The 14,067-nt window shown below is 49.6% G+C and overlaps 1 protein-coding gene across 3 annotated transcripts; it reads left to right on the top strand.

Annotated features, from left to right (window-relative positions):
- The first annotated feature begins 653 nt into the window (after positions 1–653).
- Positions 654–13,404, top strand: CBY2 (chibby family member 2). 3 transcript variants are annotated; one of them, XM_007085385.2, is made up of 3 exons: positions 654–828; positions 1,119–1,200; positions 11,988–13,404. In XM_007085385.2, exons 1-3 carry the CDS (start codon positions 755–757, stop codon positions 13,203–13,205), a joined length of 1,374 nt encoding a protein of 457 aa, XP_007085447.2. In that variant the 5' UTR covers positions 654–754; the 3' UTR covers positions 13,206–13,404. The 3 variants fall into 3 exon arrangements, with proteins under 3 accessions (XP_007085447.2, XP_042828935.1, XP_007085446.2); XM_007085384.2 differs by lacking the exon at positions 654–828 and adding an exon at positions 1,842–1,943 and having other exon boundaries at positions 1,126–1,200; XM_042973001.1 differs by lacking the exon at positions 1,119–1,200 and having other exon boundaries at positions 655–829.
- The last annotated feature ends 663 nt before the right edge of the window (positions 13,405–14,067 follow it).

The raw sequence follows: 14,067 nt of genomic DNA, 5'->3' as shown, positions 1-14,067 counted from the left end.
ATAGGGTTAGGAGAGCTTCTGGGTTGGTGAACGCACGGAGGAGCTGGGAGGGTGATGTCCTCTGCAAGGGTATGGAAGCTCCGTGTCCTTCTCCCCCCATACCTTGCCCTAAGCATCTTCCATTTGGCTATTCCTGAGCTGTATCTTTTGTAATAAAACTAATGGTAAATAAAGTGTTTTCCTGAGTTCTGTTAGCTATCCTGGCAGATTACTGAAGCTGAGTGGGGGTTTGTGGGAACCCCCAATTCATAGCTGGTCAGTCAGAAACACTGGTGGCCTGGGAGTTACAACTGGTGTCTGAAGTGGGGGCTGTCTTGTGGGACTGAGCCCTTCAGCTTAGGTGACCCGACACCAACTCCAGGTAGAACGTGTCAGAATTGAATTGAATATAGGACAGCCAGTTGGCCTCAAAGAATTGGAGAATTGGTTGGTGTCAGAAGATATCTCAGGCTACGTATCTTCCTTTGGTCTGGAATGAGTTCAGTTTTGCTGTCTTCCTTCTTGAGTGATACAACTCCAAGTAGAAGATGCTACCTTTAGAGAGAGGATAGGGCTCGCGGCCCATCTGGGCAGTGGGGAGGTGAATAGGATGACCAAACAGGGGGCTGGTGTTTGGATTATTGTGTGTCACATTCACCTTGATCAGTAAGCTGGACACAACCAGGGTGAGCTCCTTCTGACTGTTAGATGCCTCATTCCCACCCGTGATACTCAGAGAGACCATGAGCCCTGAAAAACACCATATTGTTTTGTGATGTCACCTCTGGAATGTTCTGAGTGCTTTGGTGACCAACTCCTGCACAGGACCTATACCTGGCACCTAACACTGGTATGGCTTTTTACTTGAGGTAGAAGTAATAATCTTTGCAAAGGTAATAGGTTTGGGCATCTCTGCTCCTAGGACTTTTTGGCGGCCCTTGACCCCAATGTGTCTTAATTTCTTAAAATCACATCTTATCAGATACCATGTTCACAGGCTTTCAGACTCAGATTTTCATAATGTACATAAGTGACGAGAGGGGCTAAGTGAGTAGGAAGTCTCTTGTTTTTCAGGTGAGCAACTGAGGCTCAGAGGACAGGCTAGGAAGCAGAAATCTTCTTATTTTCTCTTTTCCACCGCACTCAAGGCCAAATTTTACAAGAAAAAGAGATACCAGGTCTGAAAGCCTAGAAATTCCCATCAACGTGGTTCTCCCTCAGGTAGGGATATTCACAGAAGGGTGTAACTTAGTTGTAGCCAGAACAACTCACCCCTTTCCCAACTTTGGCAAGATATGTAGGATAAGCAGCATAGTCAAGGCCTCAGATTCAAGCTGCCAACCAGCCGTGTGCCGGGCAGTGGCGGCGGGGAGGGCGGGGGCGGTTGCTTAGCCACTCTGGGTCTTGGGCTTGTCATCCCTCAAATGAGGAAGGCGGGTTTGGCGACCTGGTAAGACCTTCCAGTCATCATAACACTTAAAGTTTCCATGACACTCTGGAATAAGCCCTTCTTCTCAGACTTAGATCTTTTGGGGCCTGCTGTTGCACAACCACCCTGGAATTCTGGGGTCGGGTGGGGTGGGGGAGAACGAGCACTGGGACCTGGAACCAAATTCACGCGACCGAATCCGTTAAGCGGAAAAGCTAGGACGCGGGCCAAAAGGTACATGGTGCTTTGGAGATGCCAAGAGAATCGGGGCCTGCCGCATACCAAAGGTAGAGTGGAAGGGGGACTCAGGATGGAGGCCAATGAATGGATGAAGTGTTGGCAGGCTGGAGAGTCTGAGGTCTCCTGCTAAGCAGCCATTTCCTTGGCGGGGTTCTCCTGACTGGATTGTTTCCACTGCTGCTATGTCACAAAGGGGGCAGCCTTACTTCTTCAGAGTCACCTGAGGACCTGTTGGAAGATGATGGCGGTGCAACCAGAGGGGCTGAAATGTAGGGTAGAGGAATCCAGTGCAGAGGTAACTACCTGAAAGCTACATACGGGGATGTGTAGGGACAGGATCGATCATCAGTGGGCATCATTATCTATCTGTCTATCTATCTATCTATATCTATCCAGATACATAGATAGGTATATCTATCTAAATAGATATATATATAGATATCTATATAGATATGTATAGATATAAATACATAGCTAATATGTATATATACATATAACATATTTAATGTAGAATTACATATATAATATAAACTATATAATTATATATAGGAAAATTATACATACGTTTTCTAAAGCCGTCTCGGGGCACCTGGGTGGCTCAGTTGGTTAAGCGTCCGACTTCAGCTCAGGCCGTGATCTCACAGTCTGTGAGTTTGAGCCCCGCGTCAGGCTCTGTGCTGACAGGTCAGAGCCTGGAGCCTGCTTCGGATTCTGTGTCTCCCTCTCTCTCTGCCCTTCCCCTGCTCACGCTCTGTCTCTCTCTGTCTCAAAAGTAAATAAAAACGTAAAAAAAAAATAAAGCCATCTCAAGGATTTTCAGAAGAATAGGATTAGAAAGAAAACCTTCAGCATTCTTTCAATAGGTAACAATCTAGGCAAGTATGTTCAGCAGGAGGGAGAAACAGGACACAAAAACATCCCAGCTATTTGTTTTCAAGTTATCCTTATAACTTTATTTTTTAAAAAATTTTTAAAATGTTTATTTTTGAGAGAGAGAGAGGGAGAGAGAGAGAATGAGCGGGGGAGAGGCAGAGAGAGAGGGAGACACAGAATCCAAAGCAGAGTCCAGGCTCTGAGCTGTCAGCATAGAGCCTGACGCGGGGCTCGAACTCATGAACTGTGAGATCATGACCTGAGTCGCTTAACCGACTGAGCCACCCAGGAGTCTGTCCTTATACCTTTGTAATGGGCAGCCACTTCATCAGTTTCAGCTCATGAAGCTTAGAATACAAAACTTCGTCCTGGTCATCAGACAGCATGGTTTCCCCGTAGGGTTCATACGGCTCTTAGGAACTTGTTTTAGGTCTGATTCTATCCACTGAAATGCCACGTGGTTCTGCTGACCACTACTCCCCCCGAGGGTGGGTTTGCTCCTTTGGTTTGTTCACAGCCCACGTAAATCACTCTCTGCATCACTAAGGGACGGGAAGAGGGTGCCAACCTGGGGGTGGGGGCAGGAATAGGATCTGAAATCGGGATCATGTGACGGAGAGGTTGCAAAAAGTCTTGAATCTACACCTGACGTAACTCTTCCTGCTTAGCTCCCAGAAACAGGTCAGCATGAAGGAGCAGAGAAGGGGAATAAAACTGGGGGGGGGGGTGGCTTAAGGAGGCTCAAGCTTGTTCTGGGGCCATATCGACCGAGCGCTGATTCGATCATGTGGCAGGCACTAGGCCGTGCGAGTGTGAGGTACACATTGTACAGGCATGGGAGCCAGGAACCGCAGCCGCCCCTTTAGTGATGGCAGAGCTAGAGTTAGGGGCTTTGAGCCCAGGTCAGTGCCCACTCTCACTCCGTCACACACCAGGCATGTGCCACCAGGCTGGGCCAGGCCACTTCTCAGCTCCCTGTTTCTTCTCTCGCTCTCAGGAAATAGCGCCTCCTCTCTCTGCATCCCAACTGCTTGTCCTTAGCTCCCTGAGTGTGTCTGCCACACGCTGCTTTATTCTGGGATCCGGTCCGTCTTGTTTAGAAGGGAATTGCGACAGCAGCTCTGTGTCTCCAGAAAGTGCCTCTGGCCTCCCAATCGTGTTGGGCATTTGGGCTTCTCAATTACCCGGCAAGTGCCGGTGGTTCACTATTTGTTCTCACCCTCAGGTCTTTTCAGGTCTTATTGACTTCCAGTTTTTCTTCTCACATTAAATATTTGTGTTTTCTGATCTATTTCCCAACAGCGCATTAACTTGCCAGCCATCAATGCTATTTCCTGCCCGAGCCAGCTGACCTGGTTCCCTTTGCACATAACGATTCCATTCTCGCGGGCTCCCTTATTTCCCCAATGAGTGCTAGCAGTGCGTCTCATGAAGGCATTGTTTATGGCTGGATCATTAACGAAGGGTCTACACCAGACCAGATCTGGATCCATCTCCATGGATCTCCCCCTTTGTTCCCTGCCCTCCCCACCCCCTGCCCCCCACCTTCCTATTGGCCATTCTTCCTCCATGTTCTCCATTTGCTGGAGGCCAGTGATCTGACAAAGGCACTCAGTGGTTGGTGATTTCAAGCATTTTCCTTGCAAGACCACTTGCATTGAAAAAGGAGATGCTGGGGTTGCCTGGGCAGCTCAGCAGTTTAAGTGTCCAGCTTCGGCTCAGGTCATGATCTCATGGTTTGTGGGTTCGAGCCTTGCATTGGGCTCTGTGCTGACAGCTCAGAGCCTGGAGCCTGCTTCGGATTCCGTGTCTCCCTCGTGCTCTGCCCCTCCCCCACTCTCTCTCTCTCTCTCAAAAATAAATAAACACTGAAAAAAAATAAAAAGGAGATGCCGGGGAGAGGGTCAGGTCTGATGCTACGGAGGGATTTCCATTCGCAGGTGGGATTCAGGCTCTGTGAGAGAGACGTCTGTGCCCAGGATCCTTTCTGGACCCCTGGCACTAAAGCGTCTTAGGTCTCAACTGGGAGCATGGTGCTCCTGAGGGCAGAGTCTCTCGGTTGTCTTCCTCACGAGGTGATGGAAAGGTCTGATGAGCCCCACGGCCAACTGTATTCCCCTTCCCGCATCCATCCTTTCAAGGAGAAGCCACACTTCTCCTCTTTCCCCTTCTGGGTCTGTATCCATACCGGAGGACATTTCCCATAGATTAGGGAAGAGACAATCTCTCCTTCATGGGAACTGTTGGTCATGGCTGCTCTGGGGACTAGAATCATGCTGCCATAGGCTCTACCTCCCAGACTTAGAAGAACCTTTCAGAGTTCTGAAAGGCCCAGACCTCTCGGCAGACCTCAAGGACATCAAGCGCAGATCAGTTTCGTCCATGATACCCAACTAGTGATACCCCTGGCTGTGGAGACCTACTGAGAAGGGGCTGGCTTCAAACATGGGCTGAGTCGTCCTGGGGTTTTGTTCCTCATGTGTTTGCTTAGCTCAGACGCTCACTCCTCGGAAAGCCCAAACTTTGGTAAAGAAATACATTCGGCATTTGCTATAGTGCTTTAGGCCAGGAACATTCAAGCCTCACCGGCAGAACTGGCCACCTGTTTGGTCCTTATGACTGCTTGTCTCCCACTTCCTTGGCCTTTCACACCAGGAAGCAGGCAGAGCAGTTACGTTTAGGTTCATTTTAGAGGTGACATTCGGAGAAGCTAAGTGACTCTCTCAAGAGCACTCAAAGATGGGACTTTTGAGCCCAAAGCCACTGGGAATTCGGGGCCGCTACCCTCATTGGATTATATGTTCAAGATGGTGACAGGAAAACCAGTATGCTTGCGTGCAGGGGCCAGCCCCCTTTAAGGGCTACACGGATTGACCTGGGGTTTTGCGGAATTCACAGGGGAAAACCCCACTGCTATAGAAAACCCCACTGCCATCGCACGGTCACAGCTGTGCAGTTTACAAATATGAATCGAAATGAAGATAGGGCTTCACCAAAGACGCTAACTATACAAAGACAAATGAAATCACCACTTTGGCAGGCCGAAAGCGACGACAGGTTCATGGGGTTCAATCTGATCACCTTCTTACTTTTCAGTGCATTTCGGTTGATTAGTTCACCCGCAAGGACTCATTATACCTCCGCTGTAAGGGAAGCGTGCTGTTCTAATTTCCATGTCTAGGCATGTCAAAAAAAAAAAGGGGGGGGGATAGGTCACTGCCCTCAGAGAACTGTAATTTATCTCTCTGGGGCGGGAAATGGGACAGGGCAGAAGAGAAGCTCTGCAAAGTAATGACACCAACACATGCGAAGTAAAACATCTGGGCCCTGTAAACAGCAAGAGTAAGTATGTGGTTTGGAGTCAGATATCCTGTTTTAAACCCTGCCTCTTGCCCCTTGCGGGCTCTGTGATTTTATATAAAACATGATAGTTCTTCTCTGTAAGATATTACACATGAATATGGAAATCAACTAGCCTATCCTCACATAATACTCATTCAGTAAGTGCTATTTCCTTTTCCTTGTTCTAGAAATCCTCCGCTAAGGAAATCTAAGCAACTTGTCTTTTTGAATTTGCAGTCATCATCTCGGTCGCTCTCTATAAACAAAGAAAATGTCACACGTTGTCCCTTCATTGCTGAATTCTACAACAAACTCCCTGAGAGAAACAGGTCAGATGTCAGTGAGGTCGCCGTGGATGGTGGTACAGGTTGTGCATGGCAACAACAGTTGTGAATGGCAGCCTCTAAAGCTGGTCATTGTAGAAACCCAGCGTGGCTCTGAATCGTGTTAGCATCCACATTTTCTGGATATGGAAATGTCGGCACAGAAATGAAACGATTTTGTACAGGTCATGCACCCAGACGGCGTAGAGCCGGGACTCTTTTTGGGTTTTGTGATACCCGGTCCCTTGATCCCCACATCTTACAGCCTGCATTAACGTATGCTCCTCTTTGCCTTCCCTCATTTGCACCCAGCGATAGTTGGTACTATTCACTGAATTTTCAAACTGACTGGAAGTTCCTTGGAGGCGGGTGGGGTCCGAGACTAGATGCCCAATTAATGTTAGCTGATTAATCAACATAAATGTGGATGAAGAATTGTTACGAGAACATTCAGGGTAGAAATATATTTAGGGCGAGGTGACCTTGTTTTCATAAGGCCAAGAGGGAGCCTTTCTTTACGGACTAAATCCAGCTAGGTCTGACTGGAATTGGGGAAGAAAGAATTTGTTTTGTCTTAACATTTTCTCAAAGTTGAATCAGGGTTCTTGGCGTCTCTGAAATGTCTGCATATTTGGTATTTTTCCTCAAATCTTCTCACTTGCAGGGGAAGGTGCTGACGTACTTTAGCCTCATCTTAGTACTATCCATAGGATTGTGAGTTTGATAAAATAGGTATGTTCTTCCAATAGCCATTCAAATAAATACATGACTGTTAAACGTTGTTAAACGTTTTTGTGTTGTATCTAAGACAGCAGGCCATGAGGCAACGCTGACCTTGACCTCCTCCTCGATTCTGTCTGGGAATAGGAGGGAAGATACAGGACTTAGTCATGAGAGGAGGATTTGGTTTCCTGGGGAAGGAAGTCATGGGGACCTATTAGTCTATCAACATTTTCTGGATTGGGTGCTGTGGGCGTGTAACAGAGAAGGCACAGGGTCTGCGTGGGAAGTGCTGGCCATTTATTTTATTATTATTTATTTTATTTTATTTTTTTAATTTTTTTTATGTTTATTCATTTTTGAGACAGAGAGAGACAGAGCATGAACGGGGGAGGGTCAGAGAGAGGGAGACACAGAATCTGAAACAGGCTCCAGGCTCCAAGCTGTCAGCACAGAGCCCGATGCGGGGCTTGAACTCACAGATCATGACCTTAGCCGAAGTCGGCCGCTTAACCGACTGAGCCACCCAGGCGCCCCAGCGCTGGCCATTTAAAGGAGGGGACAAGATGCTAAGGTTGGTTGGTAAAAAGGACAGCCGAGGCTATGGCGGTGCCCATTTACAAACATGGATCCATCATTGGGCCAGGGAAAGTTAGACCAAGAGGTGATGTCACTGATCCCCATTGTACAGATGTGAAAACCAAGGTCAGAGGGTAAGAGGCAACTGATGGCATGCACAGGGATAAGGGCCCAAACATCCAGACTGTTCACAGCTAGGGATCCACCACCTACACATTAAGGTTTTATTTCGTGCATTTCTGCTGAGGGAGCCGTCAGAAGTTCCTGGGGGAGCCCAGGCAGAATAAAGGCAGCTGAATATGATGATTTAACAACCATCATGGATACTCTGAACAGTGATAAACAGGATAACGGGCTAGTGATTCCTTTTCAGACGTTCGGTTGGATGAAGACACGTATCTCTGATTGAAACCGATCAGAAAGTAAAGACAACTGGGGGAATCTGAACCCCGACTCAGTATTTGCTGATATTAAGTGATTAGTGTTAAATGTATTGTATTGTATTTGAAACATCTATTTGTTTTTGAGAGAGAGCGAGAGACAGCACAAGCAGAGGAGGGACAGAGAGAGAAAGAGTGAGAGAGAATCCCAAGAAGCCTCCTCACTGTCGGTGCAGAGCCCAATGTGGGGCTCGACCTCATGAACCGAGAGATCATGAAGCTGAAATCAGGAGTCAGACGCTTAACCAACTGGGCCACCCAGGCGCCCCCAGTATTAAATTTTAAAGGGATAATAATGGTATTGACGCTTTGTTAAAAAGACGCACATTCACGTATTTATAGGTAAAATAACAGGATGTCTACACTTTGCTTTAAAATAACTCAGTGGCGGGGTGGGGGTGGTTGTGGAGTTGGGTGGACGTACAGATGAAACGAGTGTGGCCTGGCCTTGTGAGGTGGGGGGAGGGGTATGTGGACATTTATCGGGCTCTTCTCTTTTTGTATATGTTTGAAATTTTCCATAATAAGAAGTTAACAGGGGCGCCTGGCTGGCTCCATCGGTTGAGCCACCGACTTCGGCTCAGGTCATGAACTCACGGTCTGTGGGTTTGAGCCCCGCGTCGGGCTCTGTGCTGACAGCTCAGAGCCTGGAGCCTGCTTTGGATTCTGTGACTCCCTCCCTCTCTCTCTGCCCCTCCCCCGCTCGCGCTCTGTCTCTCTCTCTCAAAAAATAAATAAAAAACGGTAAAAAAAATTAAAAAAAAAAAGAAGTTAACAGAAAACGATCTTCACCCCCGTAACTATTGCAAGTGCTTTGATAAATCCTTGGCGATTTCCTATGTGTGTGTTTCACACATACACGTTCGGGCAGCCAGGACTGGATTTGTGACCTAGTGGGTAAAACGGCACCGTTCATTTAACTTAGAGTCTTGAGTTTACTCCTCCATCTGTAAAATGGCAATTACGACAGCACTTTATTAAGTCAGTGTTGCGAGGGTGAAGTTAATTCGGTGGGTAGAATGCTCAGCTCAGGGCCTAACACAAAACTGGAGCTCAGTGTTTGTTTTCTTCTCAAGACTGGGATATACACTGTTGACTACAACCACAATTCCCGTAGTAATGTGTTCTGGAACAGGATCCTGCTGTGATGGAGGCCCCCGTTGGCTGGAGAGGACCTCTCAAGATCCATTCCTTAGTGACTGTGGCCAATCGTCCCAGAAATCTAGGGTCAAGGGACCTTAAACTGACAAGGAAACGGGCCGTACTGCCCACAGTGAAGTTCATTCTGGTCTCAGCTTCGGCCACAAGAGCGACTGTGCTTTCCCAATTGGGAAATACGAAAACCACGGAGGCTGGATTTATTTAAAGTAAATAAGGTTCTGATTGCAGAATGTCCCTGCACCCTCACTATCTAGAAGATTAAGCACATCCTTACAAAGTTAATGACATGTGCTTATTGCAAAGTTAATGGCATAGAACTGTGCCTTCTATTTATCTAGCTCTTTGGGTCTTGAAGAATTCCAGCCAACATTATACACCGTGCAAATTATATTTCTCTCTACGCCCGAAGACATAATGCAGATAACCTGACTTGTTTTCTATCTTCTCTATCTGTAAAATTGTGAAAATAGCCTGAGAAATGAGGACTTGATATTTGGAGAGCATTGCAATGTACTAAGGTGAAATGCTTTGGGTGTCTTTAGAAGTAGCTATCGTGATTTTTTTTTTTTTTTAATTCATTGTTGCAATTGTTACCTCTTCTCCAGGACACATTCCACCTGTTCACCATTTTTGAATACACCTCAGAATTCTGCCATTAGCAAAACCTACTCTTCTCGATAACACCTTACATTTCTGTGGTGCTCAGCAGTTTCAAAAACACGTCTGCAATTATTATCTCATTCAGTCCTCACAATGGGGTGGTGACCCAAACAGGGCATGTGCTTTTATTTCCACTTTACAGACACATTTAACTGACTTTATATGTTGGAAGGTGCCTAGGGGGTCAGGGAGTCTGAGTCCTTTTTACTAGTAAAAAATCTGGATCTCAGAGAGGGTGCAAGTGATCTCCAATTTCACACTGCCCATCAGTGACAGAACCAGGATGAGAATCCTTGTGATCCCCAATCTTAGCACGTTGGCCTTTAACCCTGGTGTAACCCCCACCTGGGCAAATGACACGTCCTACCTGGCTCCGAGCTGTCCTGAGTGCCCGCAGCTGGCATCCCTCGAGGGAGCTGGTTAGACATGGAGCTTCCTGGACCATATCCCATACTGACTGCATCAGTCTTATAAGTAGGGAGCTCAGAAATCTGCATTTAAGACACACTCAGACGATTATTCTACACTGGGAAGTGCAGTTATCAGACTTAAGCTCTGTGGCTCTGATCCCCTTTGTGATATGACGGTCTTGAGGTGTATGGGCCACCAGCATGAATTGCTCCTTGGGAATTCCTTGGTGTCCCTTGCTGTCTTCATTACCACATATTGAACTCTCACTGCTCAGTGATAGGTCTGTGATGGTGCCCCTCTCTTCCAAAATTACCATCTGGGCTCTGCTTTGAGCCTAACACTGTGTCAGCAGATGTTAAAGGGCTGGAAGGATTGACTCAGGGTGGCTAAGAGTGGAAGGCGAGCCTCGGTGGGACAAGGGAGAAGGCTCGGCTGGTGGACTGCACCACTGTTTTGGACGTAACGATTTGGGTGTCTGTCGGGGTGATTCATGGTGCCCCTTTGCCCACGCCAATTGTGGGGACATATCTGCAGCTGGGGGCGACTGAGAAGAGCGTGTGTTCCTCCACTAAGGGGACAGAAGTGTGCCAGAGCCCACGGTTAATGGTTTCATACGTTATCTCTTTTAATCCTAAAAATATCTCTCTGAGGGAAGGCAGTAGATGTAGTTATCCCAACTTGAAAACGTGGAAGCTGAAACTGAACTTGCCATATTCTTGTCACTGATCAAATCGTGGGGCTGGGGATCCAAATATCGGGTGGACTTCAAGTGAATGCCCTTCCACCTATGCAACATACGTGTGACGGTCATTATTCGTGGATTCTCTATTTGTGTATTTGCCCACTCGCTAAAGTTTGTAACCAGCAAATCAATACCTGTGGCACTTTGGTGGTCATTTACAGACATGTACAGAATGACAAAAAATTAAAGTCACCTGATACACACATTCTAGCTAAGGAACCTTCTTTTTTTTTTTTTTTAAGTTTTTTTTTAACGTTTATTTATTTTTTTGAGACAGAGACAGAGCATGAATGGGGTAGGGTCAGGGAGAGAGGGAGACACAGAATCCCACACAGGCTCCAGGCTCAGAGCTGTGGGCACAGAGCCTGACGCGGGGCTGGAACTCACAGACCGTGAGATCATGACCTGAGCCGAAGTCGGAGGCTCATCCGACTGAGCCACCCAGGTGCCCCCAAGGAGCCTTCTTGTTTCAGCTCTCACACTGTAAAATAGTGTCCTTTTCACAGTTTATTTAGGGCCATATTCTTGACATTTTCGTGCTCTTTTGGGGGGTGGAGGATGATTGCACAGTTCAAATGGCCCCGTAGCACATTGCCCAAGGGCTGTCTAGTGCCCCTTAATGAAAGAAGGTGTGATGTGCCTGATGGAGAGAACATGGGTTAGATAAGCTTTGCTCGGGCATGAGTGACAGTGCTGTTCGTTGAAAGTTCAATGTTAACGAGTCAATAGTGCATACTAAATAAGATGTCTTTCAACAGTAATCCACATAAATACAAGGTTATGTCTCGGTTGGTTGACAAAACTGTGACTAGAGGTGGGTGGAACCGAACCCTGCGTTTCTACCCTGGGGCGATGGTCTGGCACTCGCGAATTCACCGCGGTCACTTTCCAGACCAGAACGGCTGCAAGTAGGGGGTCGGCTGTATTTCCTTGCGAGGCCTCCGCGAAGCCAAATGCAAACGTGTCCGCCGTGGCCCAGCCGGACTATCAGAGTGTCTCGTGGGGGTAAGCCGGCCTCTTACCTGGCCAGCAGCCTCGGGCTCGTCGGCTCCTTCACTAACTCTCGGCTTCCCCGCTCTCTCCCGCAGAGGGGCACAGCCGAGCCTTTCCTGAGGCTCCACAACCTGTACCCCAGCTCGCGCTGCGCCAGGCAGGCCGCCCTGCCCAGGCTGAGCCGCAGAGTGACCAGCCAGCACTCCTACCCGCTGAATCGCTTCTCCTCCGTGCCCTTGGACCCCATGGAGCGCCCCACCTCGCAGGCGGACCTCGAGCTGGATTACAACCCTCCGCGAGTGCAGCTCAGCGACGAGATGTTCGTCTTCCAGGACGGGCGCTGGGTGAACGAAAACTGCCGCCTGTACAGAGAACTGTACTTCTCTCCGTCGTCCTCTTTCCACCACAAGCTGCACCACAAGCGGCTGGCCAAGGAGTACCTGCTGCAGGAGGAGAACAAGGCGCTGCGCGAGGAGAACAAGGCGCTGCGCGAGGAGAACAGGACCCTCCGCAAGGAGAACAGGATCCTGCAGGTCTTCTGGGAGGAGCGCAAGGCCACGCTGGGCCGGGAGGAGAGCAGGGCCGCCTCGCCGCTGCTGCACAAGGACAACTCGGCCCTGGAGGTGGCGAAGGACGCGGCCTTGCAGATGCACCGCCTCCAGGAGGACAGCAGCCTGCAGCTCCTCAGGGAGGAGAACAGGGCCCTGCGACAGCGGCTGGAGCAGAGGAAGGCCTACTGGGGCCCAGCGGAGGAGAAGGCGGGCCCCGGGGAGGAAAGCACGGCGGTCCCGTCGGCCCACGAGGAGCTCCACGGCCCCGGGCTGCTGCCGGACCAGGGCACAGGCCTCTCCTCTGCTTTCGAGGAGTCCAAGGGGCCCTCGCCCCCCCAGGACGACTCCAAGACCCTCCGCGTCCTGCGCCAGATGGTCAGCAACCTGTCCGGGTCTTCCGGGGACGAGGAGAACAAGGCCGGCCCCGGCCTGGCTGACGGGAGCCAGTCCCTGGAGCTGCTGAGGGAGATGCACCAGGCGCTGCAGGCCCTGCGGGAGGAGAACCAGAACCTGCAGGTCCTCCGCGAGGAGAACCGGCTGCTGCGGGAGGAGAACAGGGCCCTGCACGCGCTGCGCGAGGAGCACCGCGTCTTCCAGGAGGAGAACAAGGCCCTGCGGGAGAACAAAACGCTGAAGCTGCAGCAGAAGCTGGTCATCGACACGGTGACCGAGGTCACCGCCCGGATGGAGATGCTCATCGAGGAGCTCTACGCCTTCATGCCGGCCAAGAGCAAGGACCCCAAGAAGCCCAGCAGGGTCTGAGGCCCCCCCCCCCCCCCCCCCCCCCCCCCCCGCCCGGAGGAGCCCTGGGCACGTGACACCCGGCCAGACAACGTCTCCTGCCTTCCATTCGTCATCCCCGCCTCCCCCCACCAGGTGGCCCTCGCGGAAGAGCAGCGCTATCGTCTTCCTCAACTCAGAGAAGCAATAAAGGCATGGGGAGGCCGGCCAGTTAACATCAGCGGGCCGCTCTGGCTTCTTTTTCTTTCTTTTTCCGTCGCTTTTGGGTTCACAGCAGAAGTGAACAGAAGGTACAGAGAGTTCCTGTATACCCCTGCCCACCCCACCCCATGCACGCCCAGCCCCCTCCCCTGCTTGTCAACATCCTCCTCCAGGGAGGTGCATCCTTCCAGCTCATGAACGCGCATTAGCACATCCTTATTGCCCGAAGTTCCTGGTTTAGATTGTGGTTCTCGCTCAGGGTTGTATATTCTGTACGTTTGGACAAATGGGTAATGACATGTATCCATCATTATAGTACCAGAGTATTTTCACTGCCCACCGCCCCCCCCCCCAATCCCCTCTGCTCTGCGCATTCACCCCTCCCTCCGCACCGCAGGCAACCACTGATCTTTTTACTGTCTCCACAGTTTTACCCTTTCCGGATGTCATAGATTGGAAACCCACAACAGGTAGCCTTTTCAGGGTGTCTTCTTTTGTTTAGCAAAGTGCGTGTAAGTTTCCTCTATGCCTTTTCATGCCTTGGTAGCTCATTTCGTTTTCGTGCTGAGTAACATCGCGTTGTCTGGAGGGACCACCGTTTATTCGTTCACCTTGGACATCTTGGTTGCCTCCACGTTTTGGCAGTCATGAATCTGTCTTCTTTTGTCCCCTCCCCCCCCAA

This window comes from Panthera tigris, chromosome A1, assembly GCF_018350195.1.
Source record: "Panthera tigris isolate Pti1 chromosome A1, P.tigris_Pti1_mat1.1, whole genome shotgun sequence".
Taxonomy (NCBI): Eukaryota; Metazoa; Chordata; class Mammalia; order Carnivora; family Felidae; genus Panthera; species Panthera tigris.
The sequence above is the reverse complement of the archived record's forward strand: the minus strand, read 5'-3'. Positions and strand labels throughout refer to the sequence as shown.

Bases quoted from the DNA above. Each gene is read 5' to 3' on its own strand.
- CBY2 (XM_007085385.2), top strand. From the start codon at position 755: ATGTCACCTCTGGAATGTTCTGAGTGCTTTGGTGACCAACTCCTGCAC. The intron at 829-1,118 runs GGTATGGCTTTT...CTCTTTTCCACC, and splicing joins TATACCTGGCACCTAACACT to GCACTCAAGGCCAAATTTTA. The intron at 1,201-11,987 runs GTAGGGATATTC...TCTCTCCCGCAG, and splicing joins TCAACGTGGTTCTCCCTCAG to AGGGGCACAGCCGAGCCTTT.